At 47.9% G+C, this 20005-nt stretch overlaps 9 protein-coding genes across 9 annotated transcripts; 2 read left to right on the top strand and 7 right to left on the bottom strand.

Annotated features, from left to right (window-relative positions):
* Nucleotides 1-898: 898 nt before the first annotated feature.
* BKA55DRAFT_697855 (heterokaryon incompatibility protein-domain-containing protein) lies at nucleotides 899-1912 on the bottom strand (the record flags this gene model as incomplete). Its single annotated transcript, XM_046200449.1, has 1 exon — nucleotides 899-1912. One exon carries the CDS (start codon nucleotides 1910-1912, stop codon nucleotides 899-901), a length of 1014 nt encoding a protein of 337 aa, XP_046041794.1.
* Nucleotides 1913-2130: 218 nt separating this feature from the next.
* On the bottom strand, nucleotides 2131-2863 carry BKA55DRAFT_528708 (uncharacterized protein; the record flags this gene model as incomplete). The annotated part of the gene is made up of 2 exons (XM_046189019.1): nucleotides 2131-2657; nucleotides 2740-2863. 2 exons carry the CDS (start codon nucleotides 2861-2863, stop codon nucleotides 2131-2133), a joined length of 651 nt encoding a protein of 216 aa, XP_046041795.1.
* A 487-nt stretch (nucleotides 2864-3350) lies between these two features.
* Nucleotides 3351-5697, top strand: BKA55DRAFT_255863 (uncharacterized protein). Its single transcript, XM_046185397.1, has 6 exons — nucleotides 3351-4091; nucleotides 4146-4203; nucleotides 4258-4734; nucleotides 4786-5024; nucleotides 5077-5142; nucleotides 5198-5697. The coding sequence occupies exons 1-6, from the start codon at nucleotides 3390-3392 to the stop codon at nucleotides 5669-5671; spliced, it is 2016 nt and encodes a 671-aa protein (XP_046041796.1). The 5' UTR covers nucleotides 3351-3389; the 3' UTR covers nucleotides 5672-5697.
* A 25-nt stretch (nucleotides 5698-5722) lies between these two features.
* BKA55DRAFT_681369 (region-domain-containing protein) lies at nucleotides 5723-6991 on the bottom strand (the record flags this gene model as incomplete). Its single annotated transcript, XM_046198249.1, has 1 exon — nucleotides 5723-6991. One exon carries the CDS (start codon nucleotides 6989-6991, stop codon nucleotides 5723-5725), a length of 1269 nt encoding a protein of 422 aa, XP_046041797.1.
* Nucleotides 6992-8506: 1515 nt separating this feature from the next.
* On the bottom strand, nucleotides 8507-10817 carry BKA55DRAFT_585498 (peptidase S8/S53 domain-containing protein). The gene has a single exon (XM_046194458.1). The coding sequence runs from the start codon at nucleotides 10682-10684 to the stop codon at nucleotides 8717-8719; it is 1968 nt and encodes a 655-aa protein (XP_046041798.1). The 5' UTR covers nucleotides 10685-10817; the 3' UTR covers nucleotides 8507-8716.
* A 1166-nt stretch (nucleotides 10818-11983) lies between these two features.
* Nucleotides 11984-13607, bottom strand: BKA55DRAFT_697860 (Alpha/Beta hydrolase protein; the record flags this gene model as incomplete). Its single annotated transcript, XM_046200450.1, has 2 exons — nucleotides 11984-13095; nucleotides 13148-13607. The coding sequence occupies 2 exons, from the start codon at nucleotides 13605-13607 to the stop codon at nucleotides 11984-11986; spliced, it is 1572 nt and encodes a 523-aa protein (XP_046041799.1).
* An 800-nt stretch (nucleotides 13608-14407) lies between these two features.
* BKA55DRAFT_599820 (uncharacterized protein) lies at nucleotides 14408-15609 on the top strand (the record flags this gene model as incomplete). The annotated part of the gene is made up of 4 exons (XM_046196446.1): nucleotides 14408-14584; nucleotides 14631-15109; nucleotides 15162-15442; nucleotides 15509-15609. The coding sequence occupies 4 exons, from the start codon at nucleotides 14408-14410 to the stop codon at nucleotides 15607-15609; spliced, it is 1038 nt and encodes a 345-aa protein (XP_046041800.1).
* A 376-nt stretch (nucleotides 15610-15985) lies between these two features.
* BKA55DRAFT_546575 (uncharacterized protein) lies at nucleotides 15986-16831 on the bottom strand (the record flags this gene model as incomplete). The annotated part of the gene is made up of 1 exon (XM_046190933.1): nucleotides 15986-16831. The coding sequence occupies one exon, from the start codon at nucleotides 16829-16831 to the stop codon at nucleotides 15986-15988; it is 846 nt and encodes a 281-aa protein (XP_046041801.1).
* Nucleotides 16832-17017: 186 nt separating this feature from the next.
* On the bottom strand, nucleotides 17018-17773 carry BKA55DRAFT_528652 (benzoate 4-monooxygenase cytochrome P450; the record flags this gene model as incomplete). Its single annotated transcript, XM_046189015.1, has 3 exons — nucleotides 17018-17071; nucleotides 17123-17185; nucleotides 17237-17773. Coding segments are annotated over 3 exons (654 nt in total), but the record flags the coding sequence as incomplete, so codon positions are not given.
* Nucleotides 17774-20005: the final 2232 nt, after the last annotated feature.

A 20005-nucleotide genomic window follows, 5' to 3' on the forward strand; every position in this document is an offset into this window, starting at 1 on the left:
ACCCTCTAAAGCCTCTCCATCCATCAGCCCATTAACAAAAGCTTCACCCAAGAACAAACAATCTTCATTACCAGGGCCACCCATCGGACGCATAACAAAAGGGATGCATCCACCGTAAAGAACACAGACATGATCCTCAGGCATCATTGACATGGGCCCAATACCAAGATCTCCATACTCCGTGATGAAAAACAGTCGATCCTCTTGCAGTGCATCTTTGAAGCTATTCGAATCACTCGTAACTAGTTGGTGGAATACGTAAAAGTTTAATCAGCTCAATAGCGGAGTCAACCTCATCATTGTTATTGTAGACTTCTCCCAGTACACCTCTTAGCATCTGGATATCTTGTTCTAGGTCGAAGAGTGACTTCCGTTCTGGCGGTGCGGGGCTTGCTTGTACTACAAGACGAAGAATTTTGACAAGAAGTTTCATATCGTCGTTCTTGTCGGTAATACATATGAAACGGGTGAAAGCTAAGGATAAATACTCCCTGAAATCGACTAGCAATGATGTTGGATCCGAACGAGCCGTCAAGGTGCCGAGGAGTAACGTTATCAAGTCCACGCCATTTCGGTAAGAGATAACTCGCTGTTGTTCGTCCACCTTCTCAAACGCCTTCAGAATCCAAGTCGTAGGTCCCCAGCCAGGTGAATATTGGATGAATTCTTCAGTTAGACGGGGATCAACTTGTTACAATTCTTGGTTGGCTTTCTCCCATATTTCTTTACTGGGATTAGATGGCACGACTGTAATAGATACAGAGTTGACCCTTAAACCCCGTAAGGATAGTGTATCTTGATCGCTTGAAACATCCATGATGACTTCAGTGTCTCTTGAGGCGTGTTGGGGTTCGAAGAAATGGGTTGGCCATTTGCCTAACTTGTGAAATTGCGGAACCTACAAAGGTCTTTTCTCCGCGTCGAGATCTTGGACTGTGGAGAAGCGAAGAATATTGAGCTTCTTCGCTGCGGAAATTATCTTGAGGGCGAAGTCCCGGTAGACCTCGAGAACAGGCTTGTAATCAGCCACGATGTCATACTCCGCCTGGTCCGCAAGTTCAATGAAAGCATAGATTTTATCGCGAGGATCTGTCGCCTCATGACCTATGAACCTGACTACTAGGTAGTACCAGTCCTTACTTTGGTGATTCCCCACGAGAAGCATGGCGGCATTCTTGAAAGCGTGTATTGTATCAGGAAGCTTCAACACACTTTGCGCGAGGAGCCAACCCCCACTGGAGCGGTAAAAGGTGTCACCAGGAATGGTAATATCGCCCCAGAGGATCCTGTAGGATTTAGCCACGGCGATTTCTTGTATGATCCAGACTCGGGAGAAGTATGGAATACTGAGCATGTTGTTGAAAGCTACGTAGGTCGGAGAGTTTTGTGGTGGTAGGCCGAGACTCTGTAGTTTTTTATCGTCAAAAGTTTCGCCGCTTTCCATAGTATGAGGCCAGGAATCCGATGCCATGGTCGAGATCATGTCGGCGACACGGGCAGATTCAGGTGAGTCGGTCACGCCCAACCAAGCGTTGACGAGCCCAGCTTGGCTGTAGCTATCTCTCATGACACTGACTTGCTGAGATCGTTCCTGGAGATCATTTTGGTTGATGCAGACTTGATCGATCCAGATAAACCGACAATCTCGTATTGTTTTCAAGCGACGCAAAGCTCCGTAGAGATTGTCGGTGACGAAGAAATCGTGGCCGTTGCATTGAATCGATTTGCCATTAGTTGTCGCCGGAGGACCCCATACGTAGCTCAGTGCTTGGTATAAAGGTGCTACTAGAAGAGAATATGACGTCAAAGTACAATTGATAGTGCTATTCCTCGGGTCATCTTCAATTTCTAGAAGACGAAATGATTGATGATCCCGTAATATTTCGTAGGGAAAGTTCTCGTTGATCGGCATCCTTATCGCTGGGGACAGTCCTTGTTGTTGGTTGATGGGCCGGGTTTCGCAGAAATAAACAGATCTGAACAAAAAGCAGGCTTATGATTCTGGGTGACTCAGCTTTCAGCTTCGTTGGTGCCAGTGATTGATTGGTTACGACAGTTTGAAAGGCGTTCTCAGTCAGGCTTCATCTAATGATCTTTCTATCTCTCTAAATTGAGTCGTTCTTTCATTTCCTATTGAGTTCCCCACTGAAGCTGGTAGATCGAGCTCGATACCTTGTACTGTCGCAATTCATTGATAGCCCCTTCAGCTGTCTCAGCTACCGCGAGAAGTCCCTTATTCCCGGGCCTGACAAAGCCTTGTTCGACAGCCTTATCCAGCCAGTCAATAATGCCATTCCAGTAGCCATTGACATTGAGAAGTACAATGCCACGACTATGAATGCCCAATTGAATCCATGTCGTCGTCTCAAAGATCTCTTCCATGGTTCCAAATCCTCCACTGAGACCTATAAATCCGCTACCCGGGCCACCTGCAAAGACTTCTTCTGCCATGAGCTTCTTTCGCGTGTGCATGTCTTTGACGAGAGTTGTTCGACCAAAAATTGCTTCATCAGGAATATTCTGGGCTTGGCGCGAGCCGGCCCGTTCGTGCTTGACGAGGGCTTCGGGAATAATGCCATGAACAGATTGAGGACCATTGATTGAGACCAAAGTCTTGGCAATCTCTCCCATGAGACCGACAGTTCCACCGCCATAGACTGTACAGTGTCAGTAGGTACCATCAGTCAGAATTGATCATTAAAGCCAATTGGGTGATCAGACATTCTTGGTGTTACTCACCAAGGTCAATATTATAGGCAGCCATTACACGTGCAAGCGTCCGAGCAGCTTCCATATGAGCGGGACTGGCACCAGTGCCTGCTCCGCAGTACACACATATCTTGGTGCGAGCTGGATGAGACATAGCGTCTTGGGCCATTGCTGTGGCGTCGCTGATGATGGAGATGATGTAGGGTAGTCAAAGTCTATCGATGATCAGTTAGGTAGCAGTCAATGGCGAAGCGATATATAGAAAGAGAAAAACGGTGGTTAACGAAAGCCTAGAGAAAATATGAGTTGGAACTGGGGACTAGCAGTATTTAAGAAACAATGTATCCAGGCAACGTCTCGGTTCGTCTGCAGGATGAGCTTGATGAACTTCGATGCCTGATCACGGCCGACTTTTGCATAACGGGTAGTTGTTTGTGAATACACCTGCAGCGGCTCCAATATAACAAGCTAAGTTCAAATCATACTGGTCGATTAATTATGCAATTCGTACTGAATGATTAAATCTTTAACAGATTACATATGATCTTGCCACAAGGAATGATAGCCGAGGCTTAGCCGCCCCAGGTAGTAGACCAGATCCATTCACAAATCTCGGCCGTGTTGTATATGTCTCACCCGCACAATTGTGCAAAACACGGCCGGCCGGGAATAATTACGACATGCCAAATCCGAGATCAGTCCGTAGCAGTCAGAGGTCTGTTCTCGCATGCACTAATTGCTCTCGGCGCAAGATCAGATGTTCCAAGGCTATTCCCTGCATAGCATGCGTGCGCCAGAACAAGGCTGCGCAATGTCAGCGAGAGCCTGTTACAGTTGTTTCGAGGCGCTCGGTAGGGCGTTCCAGGGCCTCGACAGTACCGGATGACCCTGTAACTGATCCAGAGCCTGTGCACAACGCAGAGGGTGCCGGCCCTGCGCCAGCGTTGCCAACCCCAGTTCAGGAAGTCCCTCTTACTGTCGTCCCCTCGGCTTCGACTACTGTTGCAAGCAGTGATGAATCCCTGCCGCAGATTGATGATCAGATGCTCGAGCAGCTATTGGCTTCCCTATCGACGCCCGACACGCGGTTGACCAACGAAGCTGCTGCTATGCTAGAGTTCCTTACTCATGGCCGGCGCAATATCCTTAACCGATTTATTGGACGAGAGTCAATTTCTACCTCTTTGACCCAGCCTGTTCAGAAGTGGGATACATTCCTACCTGTCAAGGATGCTCGTTCGTTACTAGTGCTTCATGAGAAGCATTTGACTTGGATGCATAACACGGTCCATATGCCAACATTTCTTCGAGAGTTTGACGAGAATGTCCTGATGCTCACATGCGACAGGAGTTGGATAGCTCTATATTATGCTCTTCTCTCCGTAAGATGAACTGCGTGTTCTTCAACTAGCCAAGCTGATCTTGTGTTTTACAAGCAAACGCTCTACCATCTCGATATTGAATACTTGTCATCTCGGCATCAACCAATAACAGGTGAGCTGGCCTGCAATTTCCCATTCCCGTTCCACTGACGTTCCATCACGCAAGTCGACAGTCAAGCGTCTCGTATTTTGTTTGACAAGAGTAGAGAGTTGCTTTATGAAGCCGAGTTCATGGATACGCATAAGCTGACATCGGTCCAAACCATTTGTCTATTGGTCCAAGTGGCTCACAACTTCGACAAGTCTGACCTCATCTGTGTTCTGGTATCCGCTGCTATTCGCATCGCTCAGTGTCTGAACCTACATCGGTTGGGACCCGATGGCCATGCTGCTGGCCGCAACGGAGGTGCCAATGAGATCGTTGACCGTGAAGTGCGAAAACGAGTCTGGTGGTTTCTCGTCCGTTATGACTGGCTACAGATTCCGTTCCAAAATACTTGCCAGATCCACTTGGCACAGTTCAATACTCCCTTTCCCACTAATTGCCATGATGATCAAGAGCGCATGATAAAAGACGGCAGGATCAATGCGCAGCCGGCTGAGATCATCACCATCACCACCTGGACGAATTGTCTCGCCCAAAGTAAGCTCAGTCGCCCTGGTACACGAGTACGGACTAACAACATCCTCACAGTGTCGGTTTTTATGTGGAAACACCATGATCGCATGTCTAAATTGGGCAACACAGGGACTGAGGATGTTCATGGAAGATACGAGGAAGTCGTCCGAGGCGACGAAGAGATCAAGAACCTGTACCTCTCATGGTCCGATACGCTACGGGATGTCAATACTACACCAAGCCACAGTCCAGCAACCGATGGCCTGCCTACGGGCCTAATGCCAGCGATGCTTCTGATGAGTATCGCCCAGAAGGTATGCAATGATCAAATATCCATCTCTATCCTGCTGTTAACGAGACAATCAGATCTTTACAATCCATCGTCAGTTCCAGTTGTCATGTTTTCGTGATCGGCGATTCGCTTTCTCCCAGGTAACTATTAATGGCATGACAACCAGGTGCTGTAAATAAAATTAACTCACTGCAGCTTTCCTGTGTGATGATCACGGAACGAAGTATCGAGGCGTTTCAGCGATGGCCTGACTCTCTCGAGACGCGCATCTGCCGCAGAATGTGGACTACGCTGTCGTACATGATTAGTTGCTCAATTACTCTCCTCTTCGCCTTGCTCTTCAATGGCCAGAATGCCCTCACACATGATTCGGAGAGGCTACGTGGTTACGTAAAGTTTGGCAAAGACTTCCTCAGTAAAGAAGCACATGCAAGCTCAATCGCTCGTCGAGGAGTTCGATTGCTCAGCGCATTGATGGACCTGGAACGCTCATCGGAATTCTCGGTAGATATTGAGGCTGAGATTGGTGACACTATACGTCGTGTAGCGTTGGCAGATGACGATGGTGTTGAAGCAAACCCTGGTGAGGGGTATCAGATGGTCTTTCCGTATGGACAGGACCTTTGGGAGAGCCTTATGAGGGAACCACTTGGCGAAGACTTGCTTTAGTGATTACAATGGATGCAAAGATGGATTGAACTATGATTTCCTGATTCAATGCTACCGACGTTGTCTGATATCGGTCTTCTCAAAGCTGAAGTTCCATGTGACCTTCCGACTCCCTCCAACATCCGACGACCCTCTTCTCCCAACATGCTGCAGTACACTTGGTGTGATAGCATACTTCTTCAGGTGATGACTGTCAGCGAAGATCTCTATGAGTGAGTCGCCAGCAATAGCATCAGACGCTGTCCCCAAGGCAGCGCCGAGCGCGTCAAGATGTTGCCGAGGGATCACCAGTCCTTGTGCACAACACCCGTAGTTTGGCATCTCATGAACTCCTGCTGGATATGGATTGACTACAAGACGACCAGCGAGGAAGTACAAGAGGATGAAAGATGCGGTCCAGAAAGTTAAATGCGGCAGGATCCAGATGGTAGACATCAGGTGAAAGGTCTGAGATCTTCGTCGTGCGTCCATCGCCACTACCAAGAGATAGAGGACTAAGACGATACAGTATGCCGATACTGAGTTGACAAGATAGGTCGGCCATTCCTCCGAGTTCCAACCCATGTACGTCTCGGAGTAGAACAGTCGCAGGTACAACCAGTTCCTTGGGTCTTCGGTCCGTTCGAGTTTATCTAATGCGGTAGATAAACGTCCAAGCCAGTTGTGCGCAGCGATTATATCATCCTCCACCAAAGCAAAGTACTGTGCTCCTCGTTCCTGGCAAGCTGTGATCAATGAGGCGTAATCGCGGTGGACTCGGTCGTTTCGGGAGAGCCCATGGCTATTATCCAACGGCACATTACGGTATCTCTTGGGAGCATCGGTTATTGAAGAGTTACCGTAGAACAGCACCTCATCCGCCAGACGGTCAAGCCATCGCTGCCCAAAGGCTGGATGTGATGTTGGGTCATCATCTGCCAGCAAGACGACGATGTGTATCGCCTGTCTTTGTTCAAGGCTGAGACCTTGGACAAGCGAAGCAACCGCTCTGGGGAGAAACTGCTCCCGTTCTCGCTTGACGCTCGGTATACCGACACAAATTCGCTTCTCTGAGGCTGTAGGTATCGTATTCGAGTTGTTGTTGATCAAAGGAAGGGCCGCTAGCTCTTCTACAGGGAAGTGCTCGGCAAGGTCGAGTAGTTCATCAGCTTGGTGCTCTCGAATATTCGTGTATCGCGTCTTGTAAGCTCGGTGCGAGTCGTAAAAGAAGGAAGAAGGATCGGAGAACGTGTAGAGTCTGCAGAGTTGGAATAGAAAGACCCAAATACTAGCCAAGGAGGCATAAACGAGAAAGAGTCGTCGGTTATGTCCTATAAACATGATGATCAAGAATGAAGTAGAGCCAAAATGCTACATGTTCGTTTCAACATTACTTCAGTCCTGCTCTGTTTATTAGAAGTCACGGAAATATCTTAACTGCCGACTTGGCATGGCACATGTTTTACTACGTGTATCTAGCGGCGGCCGCGCTGTGGGCTGTTTGATCGTGATCGGTTATTGGGGACCAACCTTCAGCCTCTCGACATGCCTGAAGGAGAGAATACGAGCTTTCTTAGTCCAGAATTCGTCACTGGTGTTTCAACAATTGCTATCGGTGTTATTTCTGTGCATGGATTCTGATCCTCTTGAAGTACTCGAATTCACATGAAGATGAGGTTAAGATAGAGATGCCTATGGAGGACGAAATACACTTGTTGCTAGCTATGAACGCAGCTGGAATTGATTTATCTCTTACATGTTATAATACTTTTGTACTTGTTGCTCCAACAGTCCGTTCACCGCTCGCTAATTACAAATTTGTCGGCTCCACCAAGTTGATGATCTGGAGTAACTCGCAGCACAGACGCCTAGAAGTCCTCATAGGTAGATGTCTTGCGTCCCGAATATGGCCTGGCTTCATTGACTCTCAAGTATCAGACATGAATTAAACTGCTACTTACTTGTCTCAAACGATGAGGAATCAAGCTATGAAGCAAAGCCACAAACCACGTGGACCTGTTTCACTACCTAAAAATATTCGAAGGATCCGGGTTTAAAACGCGGCATTTAGTTATACGATGTCTACATGACATCTATTCCGGAACGGTTGTGGCAGTGCAGCGGCCGCTTGTGACCGTTAGTGGGACGGACTTGCTGAGTAACGAGTCGGACGGTATCACTAATAAACATATTTTGAAACGACAAACTTAGACCGCGTCATTGCGACTGGCATACGAGAGTTATTCCCGCGAAACGCGGGGCGCAGTCAGTATAGCTTGCTCAGCTTGCTCATGGTGTTGAAGGTTTCCGGATTTAACTAAGACTGTAGAAGAAGGCTGTTGAGAGATAACAGAGCATGCAGATCTCAATTTCGGGCTCCACTACGCATGCCCTACAAGGCTGGCGACCCTCATTGCGTGGACCTTGTACGAGAGAATTGGACAGTCAACTTTACACAATCAACATATCGGTCATTTCAAAAGCCTGGATACTGTCTTTGAGCACCCATAGTCCCAGGTTTTTCCAAGATTCGATAGATCTATCCATGCGGAATGTGGAGACGTCCTAAACCGAGATGCTGAAACAATAGCCTAATACCTGCCGAAAGCTAAATCTTCGTAGAGAAAAACACCTACCAATACCTTGAACAATGGAAACAGAATGATACCACTTTGCCAGCGAGGGGTTTATAAAACTGCTCATGTCGTAGCTGTGTCAAAGCCCGTCCAGTGCCATCGGTGCTAGAGGCGGCCGACCCGGTTAACACGGCTCAGCCGCACTTTCGGACCGTTTTGTACAAGAGGGGATGTTCGCTGGATGATGCATCTGTTTACCTTATTTTTCATCACGTAATCCGATATTCCACTTGTCGGGTGTATGCTCCTCGGTTTCCATGAGTCTAACAAAAGGTAGTAGTAATATTCCAGTCCCGATACACTAAGATGCATACTTGATAGAAACAAACTAAGCCGCAAATTCCCCAGAGGACCAATTGACCAACACGATACTGGAGTACCCAACTAAAAGGGCATTTCTGCGGCTAGATTACACAAAAGTAAACTCCAATCATGACACACTCCAAACCAGAGCAAAGGCTTGCTTATCCCCAACCAGAGTCCTCGGTTCAGAAACACTAAGCGTGATCTTTGTGTCCCTCTCAGGAGGAATACCACTCCAAATCACCTGCTCGACATTATTAACATTATCAGGCCTATCACCCAAGTTTCCAAATCTGCTCGGTCCATCACCAACAGCAACCTGAAGATTGATGTTGTTCTGCAGAGCAGCACCAGGAAGATCAGAGTACACCATAGTGACCTTCAACGTAACCTCTTCTGAGTCCGGTCCATCAGGCATAAGAAGATCTCCAAGCGTAAGTGTCTTGACAAATCCATCTTCGTCATCTTCATCGTCAAGTTCACCTTCCAGGTAGCCTTTGTTGGTGGTGATGCCCTTGAGAATGACGGAATTGGCGAGATCAACGCGGCCGAAACCCTGGGCTTCGACATTGTGACCTGTGTCCACAGCACCGTTGACAAGCATGGCTTTGAGTAATGCTGCACTTGGGGAGGTGACTCCGTCCTTCTGCAGTGTCTCTCGGAGAACAGCAATACAACCCGCGACAAGAGGAGTTGCCATGCTAGTACCCGAACTGAATGCCCAAGCTGGATCAGTCGAGCGGCCGAATGTGCTACTTGGCTTCGCATCTCTCGACTTGGCCGAAAGGATCATGGTACCCGGCGCAACGACGTCAGGTTTGATGCGGCGCTCGAGCGTGGGCCCACGACTACTGAACCAAGAGATGTTGTTGGGGTTACCTTCAACAACTCCATCGGCCTTGAAGGTATCGAATTGATTGTTCCTGGCCTTGCGTCGATTATCGGTTGACCCAACAGCGATGCAATTCTTGGCAGCTGCTTGAGCGCCAATGTGGCCAAGATCAGTCTCCTCGCCACCATCGTTACCAGCGGCGAAGCAGACTGTCATCTCTTTGTGAGAAGAAACGAAAGTATCGAGGTCCTTGCTCGCGTTGTTGTAGGGAATTTGGAAACTCCACTCCGGACCCCAGGAGTTGGTGTGAATGAACGACTCATTGTCAATTGCTTCCTGAAGTAGATCGCCGAGGGTTTTCTGAGGTCGACCAAACAAGCCACCTCGATCGTTGATGAGAGACTGTACAATGAGAGTCGCCTCTGGTGCAGTGCCCTGAATTGAACCTCCCATCTTGTCAGAGTGCCCATCACCAAGAACAGACCCGCAGACATGCGTGCCATGTCCATCAGGGTCGTTGGTCTTGACGGGTCTGCCAATGGGAATGAGCTTCTTAACACGGCCGGTGAAAGCCTTGTGGGTGTTGTTCTCATCACCAGTGTCAAAGCCAGTGTCAGCGACGGTGACTATTTGATTGGCTCCTTTGAAGATGGTGGTGTTTGATGATCCAGTGACATCAGCGTGAAGGATCTCACGAGCAACATTGTTGAAGAATTTGAGCTTGTGAACCTCTTGAATGGAGCCAACACTGTCGATCTTGGCGATCTCTTGCAACTTGTCGTTGTTGCCTGTGAGACGAATGATGGAGTCACCACTTCTGATAGTAATGTCCTCGGGAGAAATACCAAGAGAGTCCTGGATACGCTGGGATATATCCTCAGCAGAATCATCCGCACGATTCTGAAGGACAATGTCAACGGTGCGAGTTCCAGATGCACCATCAGCAGACTTGAGAGCTGGTTCAAGTTTCAGCTCTGGGTGCAAGGGCTTCACATCTTTGACAAAAGCAAGATCACGCAAGGACTTGATGTCAATGGGTTCATAGCGACAAAGCCAAGTGTTACCGCCGAGGTACTCCTGCAGGTCGACATGTAGGTCTTTGAGGGCATGTTTCTCGGGTCTTTTGAGAGGGTCTTGGGTTTCGAGAACAATGTAGTTGGTGTTCTCTGGAAGATGGTTGAGTCTGACCTCACCAGACTGCTCAGGGTCATCTGGGAGGGACGAGACTGAGAAGGGATTGCCGTTGATAGTGGGGTCAGACATGGTGAAATGTTTGAGGGGAAAAGATTACGGGGTGAGTGTTGGCGGTAGATGAAAATGTCACTTTGAAGAGCGAGGTGATTATGGACAGGATATTAGGGAGTCTTATAGCGATATTTACATGCAGTAGCAGCATTGCCAGCGCCTCTCTTTCAGAAAGCGGACAAATCCCTCTCAAGTGAGACAGGTCCTATATGCTAGGTCTCGATGTGCGGCTGAAAGGCAAAATCAATCAGCTGACGACCGTCTTCAGCCCTGTTGGGATCAAATGGTTGAAACATGGCGGTCTTGGCTGTCTGTGATCGCAGCATTGCTCATGTCCCGTTAAAAGTGAAGGTGGTCAACTGAGACAACAATATGTGACAGTTTTATATACCCTTGCATGAAGTGGCTTGCGGCTGAAGTTCAAGGGTACGTGATTTCCGGATAAGGATAGACAGACTTGATGTCCCGCCCGTGGCTGGCTGAGGTTTCAAAGATGGTGGGGTTATCACCGAATCACAGTTGGATTCTCTACCGGAGCATCAAGTCCCGACACCCCTCACGTAAAGTCCTAGACTTGTCCAGACTGTCGAATTGGATATGCCTTATGCATGTTTTAGAAAAACAAACGTAAATTAAGCTTAAATGGTGAAACTATATGTCGGCATGTAAGGAATGTGATAGATGTATCTGATGCCTAGTCCTGTACTCCCGTTTTCCCACGGAGATCAGACTGAGACATGTCGAGGATTCGCTTGCTTGTTCGATCTCTCGCCTCACTTTGTAGATCTGTTATTTGCTGAGTTATCTGTCCTTCTAATCATTCTGCTAAGAGAAACCTGAGCATGCTGTTTAGAGATCTTGGCTCATTCATGCTGTGACATGTTTCTGCTGTGAGGGACAAATGGGTGTCCGCGCTATCCGTTGTCTGATGATATCGAGCGAACCTCTACGACAAAGGACCATTCACTTGCGAAATTTACCTCCCATACCCACGATTGTGGCTCATTCGATATGAATCGGATGCTATCTTGACGATGCAATGTTTCTACAAATGCACCCGGTCAATAACAAATGTCGCATACGAAGATGGAAGCGTTTGGTTGGGCCACGTGCGTACCAGAAAAGGAACTCTTAGATCTTCGACGGCAAAAGAGAGAGCGACAATTTGCAAAGTGTTGTTGTCGGTATAGGGGTTTACGTTGGACTTCGAATCTAGCATTTGCTACCATTATGGAAGAGCAGATCAAGGGCTGCTTGGACTATCTACTCCTTTCAAATTACAAAATCAACACGGAACAATGACAAAACTATTTTATCCTATGAAGAAGTCGAAAGTGCCCCCATCGTGACTGTTGAGCAAGCAGCGTCGTAGACTGAGGGCTTCACAAAGTCAACGCGAGGCTTCGTATCCTTACCCAGCTCAATCAAGGTCTTACGGTTGGGATCAAATTTAGGCCATCCAAGCTTACTGAGACCATTTGAAGGATCATCGCTGAAAGAGAACCATGCGTGTTGCATGATCTTGGTGAGCTTGTTCTGGTCTGCCGATGGCTCGATCCCACTGACATCGCCAGATGCGCCAAAGATCATGTGCAAGTCAACACCATGGTATGCGCCACTTGTGGGGAATAACCTAGTGTTATCCCAGTCTGCCAGATATCGATATGCCCAGGATGGTACATTGTGATCTCTTCGTGCCTTGGCCTGGTAGGATACAGGGCAGGTGAAGGACTCGAGAAGAAACGATTTGACTTGGGCATCGGTCGGTGTAACGCCATTGCCGTAGGCTGGAATACGGTAGTATCCGTCTTCATTGTTGTTGTTGCCGAACAGGATAGGGACTTTGACAAAGTTTCCGCTCTTGGTTCGACTAACGTAGTCGGAGAAGACGATCTCACCATCTGGTTTCGGATAGAATGGCGGGATGGATCGAAGAACGCTGGAGCTGGAAGCAGGCTTGATGGCAGCAGCGGCTTTCTTTATATCCTCCCAGTCAACGTTGCGCATGCAAGCCATGACATCGCTGGTGGAGTTACAGCCAACAGCTGACACGACAGAATTCCAGTTCTTCTCCTGGACGGCAGCGGAATTGACAGGGAAACTAAAAGCATTTCCAGAAGGGGCGATAATTCCATTGACGATTGGATCCTTCTTATAGGCGTACGTCCAGTAATCAACAGCAACGCCACCAGAAGATTGACCGGCGATAGTGATCTTTGACGGGTTGCCACCGAATCTCCAGATGTTATCCCGGATCCATTCAACAGCAGCCCGCTGGTCGCGCAGACCTAGGTTTTGGGTCTCACCAGGTGCACCGGGGAAGCCAAAGATGTTGATGCGGTAGTTGACCGTGATGACAACAATATCCTCAGCATCAGCAAAGTATTTACCGTTGTAGAAAGGACTGTCGGTGTTTCCAATGGCAAAACCTAGATCATTTAATCAGCCTTGATATATAGAGAAGATAGTTTAGTAACTTACGTCCACCATAGAAAAATACCAACACAGGCTTGTTTGCTCTTGCAGAGTTGGGAGTAGCCTTGGACCAAATATTGAGTGTCAAACAATCCTCACTCTGAGGAGTTCCCGCAGCGCTGGCAAAGTATGAAATAATCTGCTGGGCTTGGGGTGTCATATCAGGATAGTCGACCTTCTTGCTAGCCGTCAATGGACAATCATATCCAAAGTTTGCCGCCTCGAAAGGTTTCTTTGAGTATGAGGTGATGCGCTGAGGAGCAGCGAACCTCAACTTTTCCACGGGAGGCTTCGCATACGGGATACCCAGATACTCGACAACACACGGCGAATTGTCTGCCACATGGCCAGTAATCGGTCCATTTGCTGTCTCGACGGTAATGTACTTGGATGGGTTGCATTTTGGTGCTGCAGCAGCGAGACCTGCCCAAAGGGCAAACGCAAATACCCAATTGACTGCGTACATGTTGAGGTGCTGTAGCGCAGGGGGTGACAGAAGGTAGTCACTGTCTCAAGTTGTGCTGGGGAGATTTCCCAACTTTATTCAACCATCAAGACGCGCATCGGAGAAGTGCCCTGAATAGGAATCCACAAAGGATGCGACCAGGCCAGGATGAACTTAGCGGCCGACCCTTCCGGATCAACGGTTTGACAAGGGCAGGCCCCGCAAACAATGCGATGAAGAATGAAGCTTCTAAACACTAATTCTCGTCGTTTCTTTTCTTCTTGCCTGTTGACCATAGAGAGGTAGTATCCGCAGACTCATTTGTTGCTCAAATATCCGTACTGCCGGTATTCCGACATTACCAGTCTTGATTGTCCAACGGTCAAGGAACAGCATCCTGCGCCTCACCCCTGCATGAAATAGCACCACCAACTGTTGGTTCACCCCGGATCGCAGGCAAAAGGACCGTTTATCCTTTCTGCTTCGGAGATTGTCTCTATTTCTCCATGGCCAAGACAGGATGGTCGCTACGGATTCTTCGTCAGCCCTGTTGTTCTATTGAGCCGACAATACGGTACACTTCCATCGCCACCGGGGGTAAGTCTCTGGAACTTTGGAAGCGAGCTACGACAGCCCTGCACTGCATGTAATAATACCTCTTTGCATCATATCATGATGTGCCAAGTGACATAGGTCTATTGCACCATTGGCTGTGCCGCGCTGTTGGAATCGATGTCTGCGCAACTTTATATACTGGGGGTCCTCCTTGGCCCCTCTCGAAATGCCACTCTAGCCCGTCCGTGTAGGATGCAGCCGTAAATATGATTGACAGAGGAATGGGATTTCCCGCCGATGGTGTCGACAATCATGGCTGGAAGTTGTACATCACATCCCTGGTAATGATCATTTCATCCGGGTTATTCGTCGTTGCGAGATGCATTGCGCGGTACTCAATACACAAGCTTGGATCAGATGACGTTGCCATTATTGTTTCTCTTGTGAGTTGTTCGACACTTCCAATGGTAGCGAAGCTAAATGTTCAAGATATCGTCAGTTCTTCTATCGACGTACATACAGCTTGCGATACACCATGGCTACGGAATGCACAAAGACGATCTCGAAAAGCCCGATCTTCGAATGGCGTTGAAAATGTTCTTCATCGCTCAGACACCATACAAAGCAACCGTCTGCCTCAACAAAGTCGCTGCAATTCTATTGTATCTACGACTTTTTGTTACAAAGTCGTTTCGTGTTTGGTCGTACGTTGTGCTGGGAGTTGTGGTTGGATACAGCATCGGTGGTATCGCTGCGACAATTTGGCAATGCGTCCCTATCAAGGGCGCATGGGACAAGTCAGTCGATGCAAAGTGTATCGACTCGAATAAGTTCTGGGTGGCCTACGCTGTTCTCAACATTTTGACGGATGTCATGGTTTTGGCCCTTCCTATTTCGCCCATCATGCGACTCCAAACGAGCATGCGAGAGAAACTACTGCTTTGTTGCATCTTCCTTCTCGGTAGTTTGTAAGTATAATTGCTCTTACTTATTCTTAACAAAGACTGACCAGAATAATAGTGTCACCATCACATCAATCCTCCGAGTAACTTCGGTATCAAACTCTCTCAAGAACAAGAAAGACATGACGTGGAACTTCATCGATCGCGGGATATGGACTCTTATTGAAGCTAATCTCGGCATTATTGCTGCATGTCTACCGGTACTGAGACAGCCCATGGGCAAACTCTTCCCTCGGATCTTTGGATCAACCAAAAAGAGTTCTTTATACTATACGGGACCGGGTAGCCACGCAAAGGGTTACAACTTGTCAAATATAGCTGCTAGAAGCCCACGTCCAGGTATTTGGAAGAGTGATGCATCGAGGTCTGATCAAGTTATTTCCATCACTGGGCCGCAAACGGAAGCGAGCCGGGACAGTGACGAGCGATGTATCATCACTGAGTCAGTCAAAGGTAGGGATATTGGAAGTGAACTGGCTACTCATAAGCCTGGTCGAAGTAGATAGAAGTCACAAAAGTTATCAATTGCATTTCTGAGCTCAGCTTGCATTTACGCTTCAAGTTATTCTTGAAGAGTCACTTTAGCGACAGAAGATACATGACAACAGGCAACGAATATACAGCCCGATCCGTGCTTCAACCTGTATTAATCACAGTATCACTTCTGCTATTTCAGCTTATCCACATTCAATGATATACTGCTGATCAGGAGCAAGGTACGTCTTGATATTATCGCTAAAAGGTCCTCTAATGGCCTCGAATACCCTTAAAAGTTTAAACAAAAACAATCATACTCTTCACTGCATTACTAGATAACGTAAATCGAGTTGATCAAGAGTATATAAAGAAAAAGGAAAATATTTAAATATCCCCACCCAGCCATTACTCGGAAGCAGGTTCAATTCCAAGATCAACAGGCTGGAACGTATCGGCAGTAGGACCATTACTTTTTGGCCCCATCACAAGAGTAATACCCGTCGTCATACCACAATACGTATAAAATCCCGTAAACGTTCCAGAGACCGCCGAACAAACAATCATCCTCGTAAAATCATCCTCCGCGCACTGCGCAGCTGGAACTGAACACTTCAACCTGCGATCGCGAGTCTGTTCACACGTAACCATAGCAACTCCATTATTGATACTCGTGACGGTACAGGCGTCGCAAAGTTTGATAAAGCTGGGGTGGTTGGTGTTGCTGTTGCAGTATTGAAGACAGAGGGAGTTTCCGTTGACTTCTTTGACCTGATTTGTGTCCGGGGCGATGGAGAAGGCGAGGATCGGGGGCGTGCGATCGAGGTTCCATCCCATTTCGTAGTCTGTTGTTACGTGGCCGCGGAGCTTTTGGCCGTCAACTTGAGCGCCGATGGCGAGGATGTCGAATGTTGGGATTGGTTCAAAGGCATCTGCGGTTGTGGTGGAAGCATAAGCCGTTGCTGTCTCAGCAGAGGCCGCAGTGCTTGTAGCTTCGGCAGTCCTGGTGGGCTCTACAGTGCCAACTTTTTCAAGCGTAGTTGACAAATCGAGAGTCATTGATACTTCGGTAGTAGTAGCTGTCTCTGCAGCCTCGGTTGTCGTCTCATCTTCAACGGTAGAAGTGACTGTAATCGAGAGATCGGCCGAACTAGCAGTCGTTGTTTCAGCCTTGAGGGTCGTCGTTGAAGCAGCTACAGAAACAGTGGTAGTTGCAGATTCCCCAGATGAAATGACTAAGCGCATATCAGACATGGTCTCGAAATAAGTCAACTTGAGGCGGTTTACCAGAACTGCTTGTAAATCGAGGCTTACTACTTTAACATTACACTTATGGTATACTCGATTAATTGTTTTGGTTCTTAATAGCTGAATATTCTTATAAATTATTCCAATTACTACGCTGATATGAACTATTGGTAGACAGATACCATGGTGCGCTTATGCTTCTCGACGTGTGATGCGGACGGGAAAGTCTTCAATAAGCCAAATTCCCTTAAATTTCCAGTTAGCCCCAACGACGTCATCCTCAGATATGTTACTCACAGCATTCATGATATGAAGAGGTCTCTCGGGACGAGCCATACAAAAGTCAAAGCGTCGCAACAACTATTCAACCAGGTTAGTCTTAATTCCATCGATAACGCTGGTGAAACTTACCTCAACAAAGATCTTGTTCAACTCAATAAATGCAACAGGTTTACCCAAGCACTGATACTTTCCGCTCGAGAACACAAGACTCACAACCTCGGCCATAGCCTCATATCTCGCAGGATCCGCATTGATCCATCGCTCAGGCGAAAAGAGACTAGCATCTTGACCAAAGATCTCCTTGGAGTGATAAACAGCGAATGGCGATTGCCCAATCTGTGTTCCTCCAGGGATGAACTTTCCGTCGATTTCATCGCCTTGAGGAGGAACTTGTTTGAACAACGGGCCGGCTGCGGGGGCTTTGATGCGTAAGCCTTCTTGGATAACAGCTTGGAGGTAAGGAAGTTTTCTTGCTTCGGCGTCGGTGATGGGTGATGAGATACTTCCAGCTTCGATTGCGTCGTCAATTTCGGTTCGAAGTTTGAGATACATAATGGGATTGCTTAGGAGACTGAGCATGATGAGGCGAATTGTAGTAGCTGAGGTGTCGCTTCCAGCGACGACGTTGAGAAGGGATTCTCGCGATGCTTCTTCCTGGGTCAGACCGTGACGTCTTGATGACAAATTGAGTGACGATTCCGAAGCCGGCTGCTGCTCCTCGAATGGCCTGTTGACGGCGGTCAGAACACACTTTATAGGTGGAACCTGAGACTTACAAAAAATAGATCTGGATACTTGGTCTCACTTGTGGTTACCAGAGTTCCGTTGGCGGTAACAACTTTGGCCTCGACGACATTGTCAAGAGTGGCTCCCCACATGCGCGACGAAGGACCAAGGCCTCCCTACAGGCTAGGTTAGTAAAGTCGGGAGGGAATCAAATCTCCAAGCACTACTCACGATAGTAGCGTGCCCACCGATCCCGACTCCAGGGCAAACACCGTGAGGAAACGCGCGGTTACCCTTCTCGCTGTCGAGTAAATCATCAATATCACCAAGTAGACTGCCACCGCCAATTGTGGTGAGCCAAGTCGTCTTGTTGAGTGTAACATAGCGATAGTTGATAAGATCAACAGAAAGAGAGCCGTTATACCCTCCGGCACCTAAGTGAAGTCAGCTATATTCTTTCGAAACAAGGACTTGTGCTGGGTGAGATACCATAGTTCCTGGACAGGTGTTAGTATAGAAAAAGTACGATGGACATCAAACCTACGCATATGAATGACCTCCAGATCTGGCTTGAACTTTGACGTTGTTATCAGCTGCGCACCGAACGAAGCCCGATACCTGCTCATCATCGCTGGGTCTCACCACAGCAGCAGGTAGAACAATGCGTCCAAGATTAAAAGGAGACGCCCACTGGAAGTACTCGCGGTTTTCCCCACTAGCTGGGTATTTGACACAGTTATCAGCGCCAGCACAAACGCTGTCCAGGCATTTTCGCAGAGCTGTTGGCGGCGCTGTGAACTGGTTGTCTGAAGGCTGGCGTGCCCAAACAGCGGCGCCAACAAGAGCAGGGAGGATAACGTTGGGGAAGATCCTGCCCAAGTTGAATTTGCTTTTTAGCTTTTGGTATTCTTTCTTGGCTTTCTCAATGACTGCCTCGTCATCTGACGGTTTGCCATTGGCTTTAGGATCTTTCTCGACGGGAGGCATGATGGCTGATTAGTGAATAGTAAGAATTGAACGGTCAGATTTGAAAGGAAGAAATCCAGGCTTTTAAATATTTTCATTCATTCTTGGCTGGTTCCCAAAAGCCGAGTCGGTATCATGTTCAGCTGGCTTCCTGTCAGCCATCACTGGGCATGGCGTCGCTAGCGGAATGTGATATCAGGTCTATACCAGTTTCTATCTCACCTTTTACAGGTGTAATATACCTGAACCAGGCCCTTCTTCCATCCCTGGCTTGACTTTCATCACAAGATAGTAGTTTAGTTGAGTAATGAGCTGAAATTTGAGAAAAGGCTTCATATTAGACCCAGCGTGATTATGAAGCCGTTTACTTAGCAAGAGCTAGGTCGGGCCGGGCCGAGCAGCATGGCCCATTTCTAGAAGCTAGTCTCCAGAAGTGGATTCTTTCAGGCGGGAAATGGAACTGGAACATATCAGGCAGCCACGAGCAAGGGAGACGAGACAATCTACCCTTAAGCGGAGTGAGAGCAGGCTCGGAACTCAAAGGTAACCAACGGGAGAGACCACAATGGCGCAAGACATTCACGAGAGGCATATGCTCTTCTTATCTGAGACCCCCGATGAGATGACCGACATCTAAAACCTATTGTGGCGTGATCAAGCGAAGCTGAAAGTCGCCTGGCTGGGACAAGTAGTCAAAATTAGGGGGGCTTTCATGCTTTTTCTCCCTTTAGTTCCGTCAGTGTCTTCACCTTAACTTCGGCGCCGAACGAGCAACAAGTGACGGTTTATTGCGCTTCGCACCGAATGATCTGTTGATAGGGAGTCCCGAAAGGTGGCTAGGTTACTTCCAATTCTGTTGCAATTTGAGCGTTGGATGTATGCGACGTTACGGATAGTACTTCAATGTGACATGCATCACTCGGTGGTCACCGGCGTCTAGAATCCATACGACTTGCCCGATCAGCTACAAACTTTCAGTGCCGAAATCTCACTGAATCGAAAACAGTAGAAAATATTTCCTGTGTTGGTAATAACCCTTTAATTCTTGCGGCCTTAGCTGGGATGCTCTATGACGCGGCTTGATGCGGGAGGCCGACCATTGTCGTGACCCCTCAATCTCATACATAAATAATGTGCCTTGAAAGACTGTTTCGCACTTCCTAACGTGCAACCTGGGCCATCCTATCTGTCCCGATAAAAACAATC

The sequence above is a fragment of the Fusarium redolens genome (genome assembly GCF_020744475.1).
Source record: "Fusarium redolens strain MPI-CAGE-AT-0023 chromosome Unknown BKA55scaffold_30, whole genome shotgun sequence".
In the NCBI taxonomy this organism is placed as follows: Eukaryota; Fungi; Ascomycota; class Sordariomycetes; order Hypocreales; family Nectriaceae; genus Fusarium; species Fusarium redolens.

Excerpts from the sequence above, each read along its gene's own strand:
- BKA55DRAFT_255863 (XM_046185397.1), top strand. The coding sequence starts at position 3,390 with ATGCCAAATCCGAGATCAGTCCGTAGCAGTCAGAGGTCTGTTCTCGCA. Across the intron at positions 4,092-4,145 it reads TATATTATGCTCTTCTCTCC|CAAACGCTCTACCATCTCGA; the intron begins GTAAGATGAACT and ends GTGTTTTACAAG. Across the intron at positions 5,025-5,076 it reads TGATGAGTATCGCCCAGAAG|ATCTTTACAATCCATCGTCA; the intron begins GTATGCAATGAT and ends CGAGACAATCAG.
- BKA55DRAFT_585498 (XM_046194458.1), bottom strand. The coding sequence starts at position 10,684 with ATGTCTGACCCCACTATCAACGGCAATCCCTTCTCAGTCTCGTCCCTC.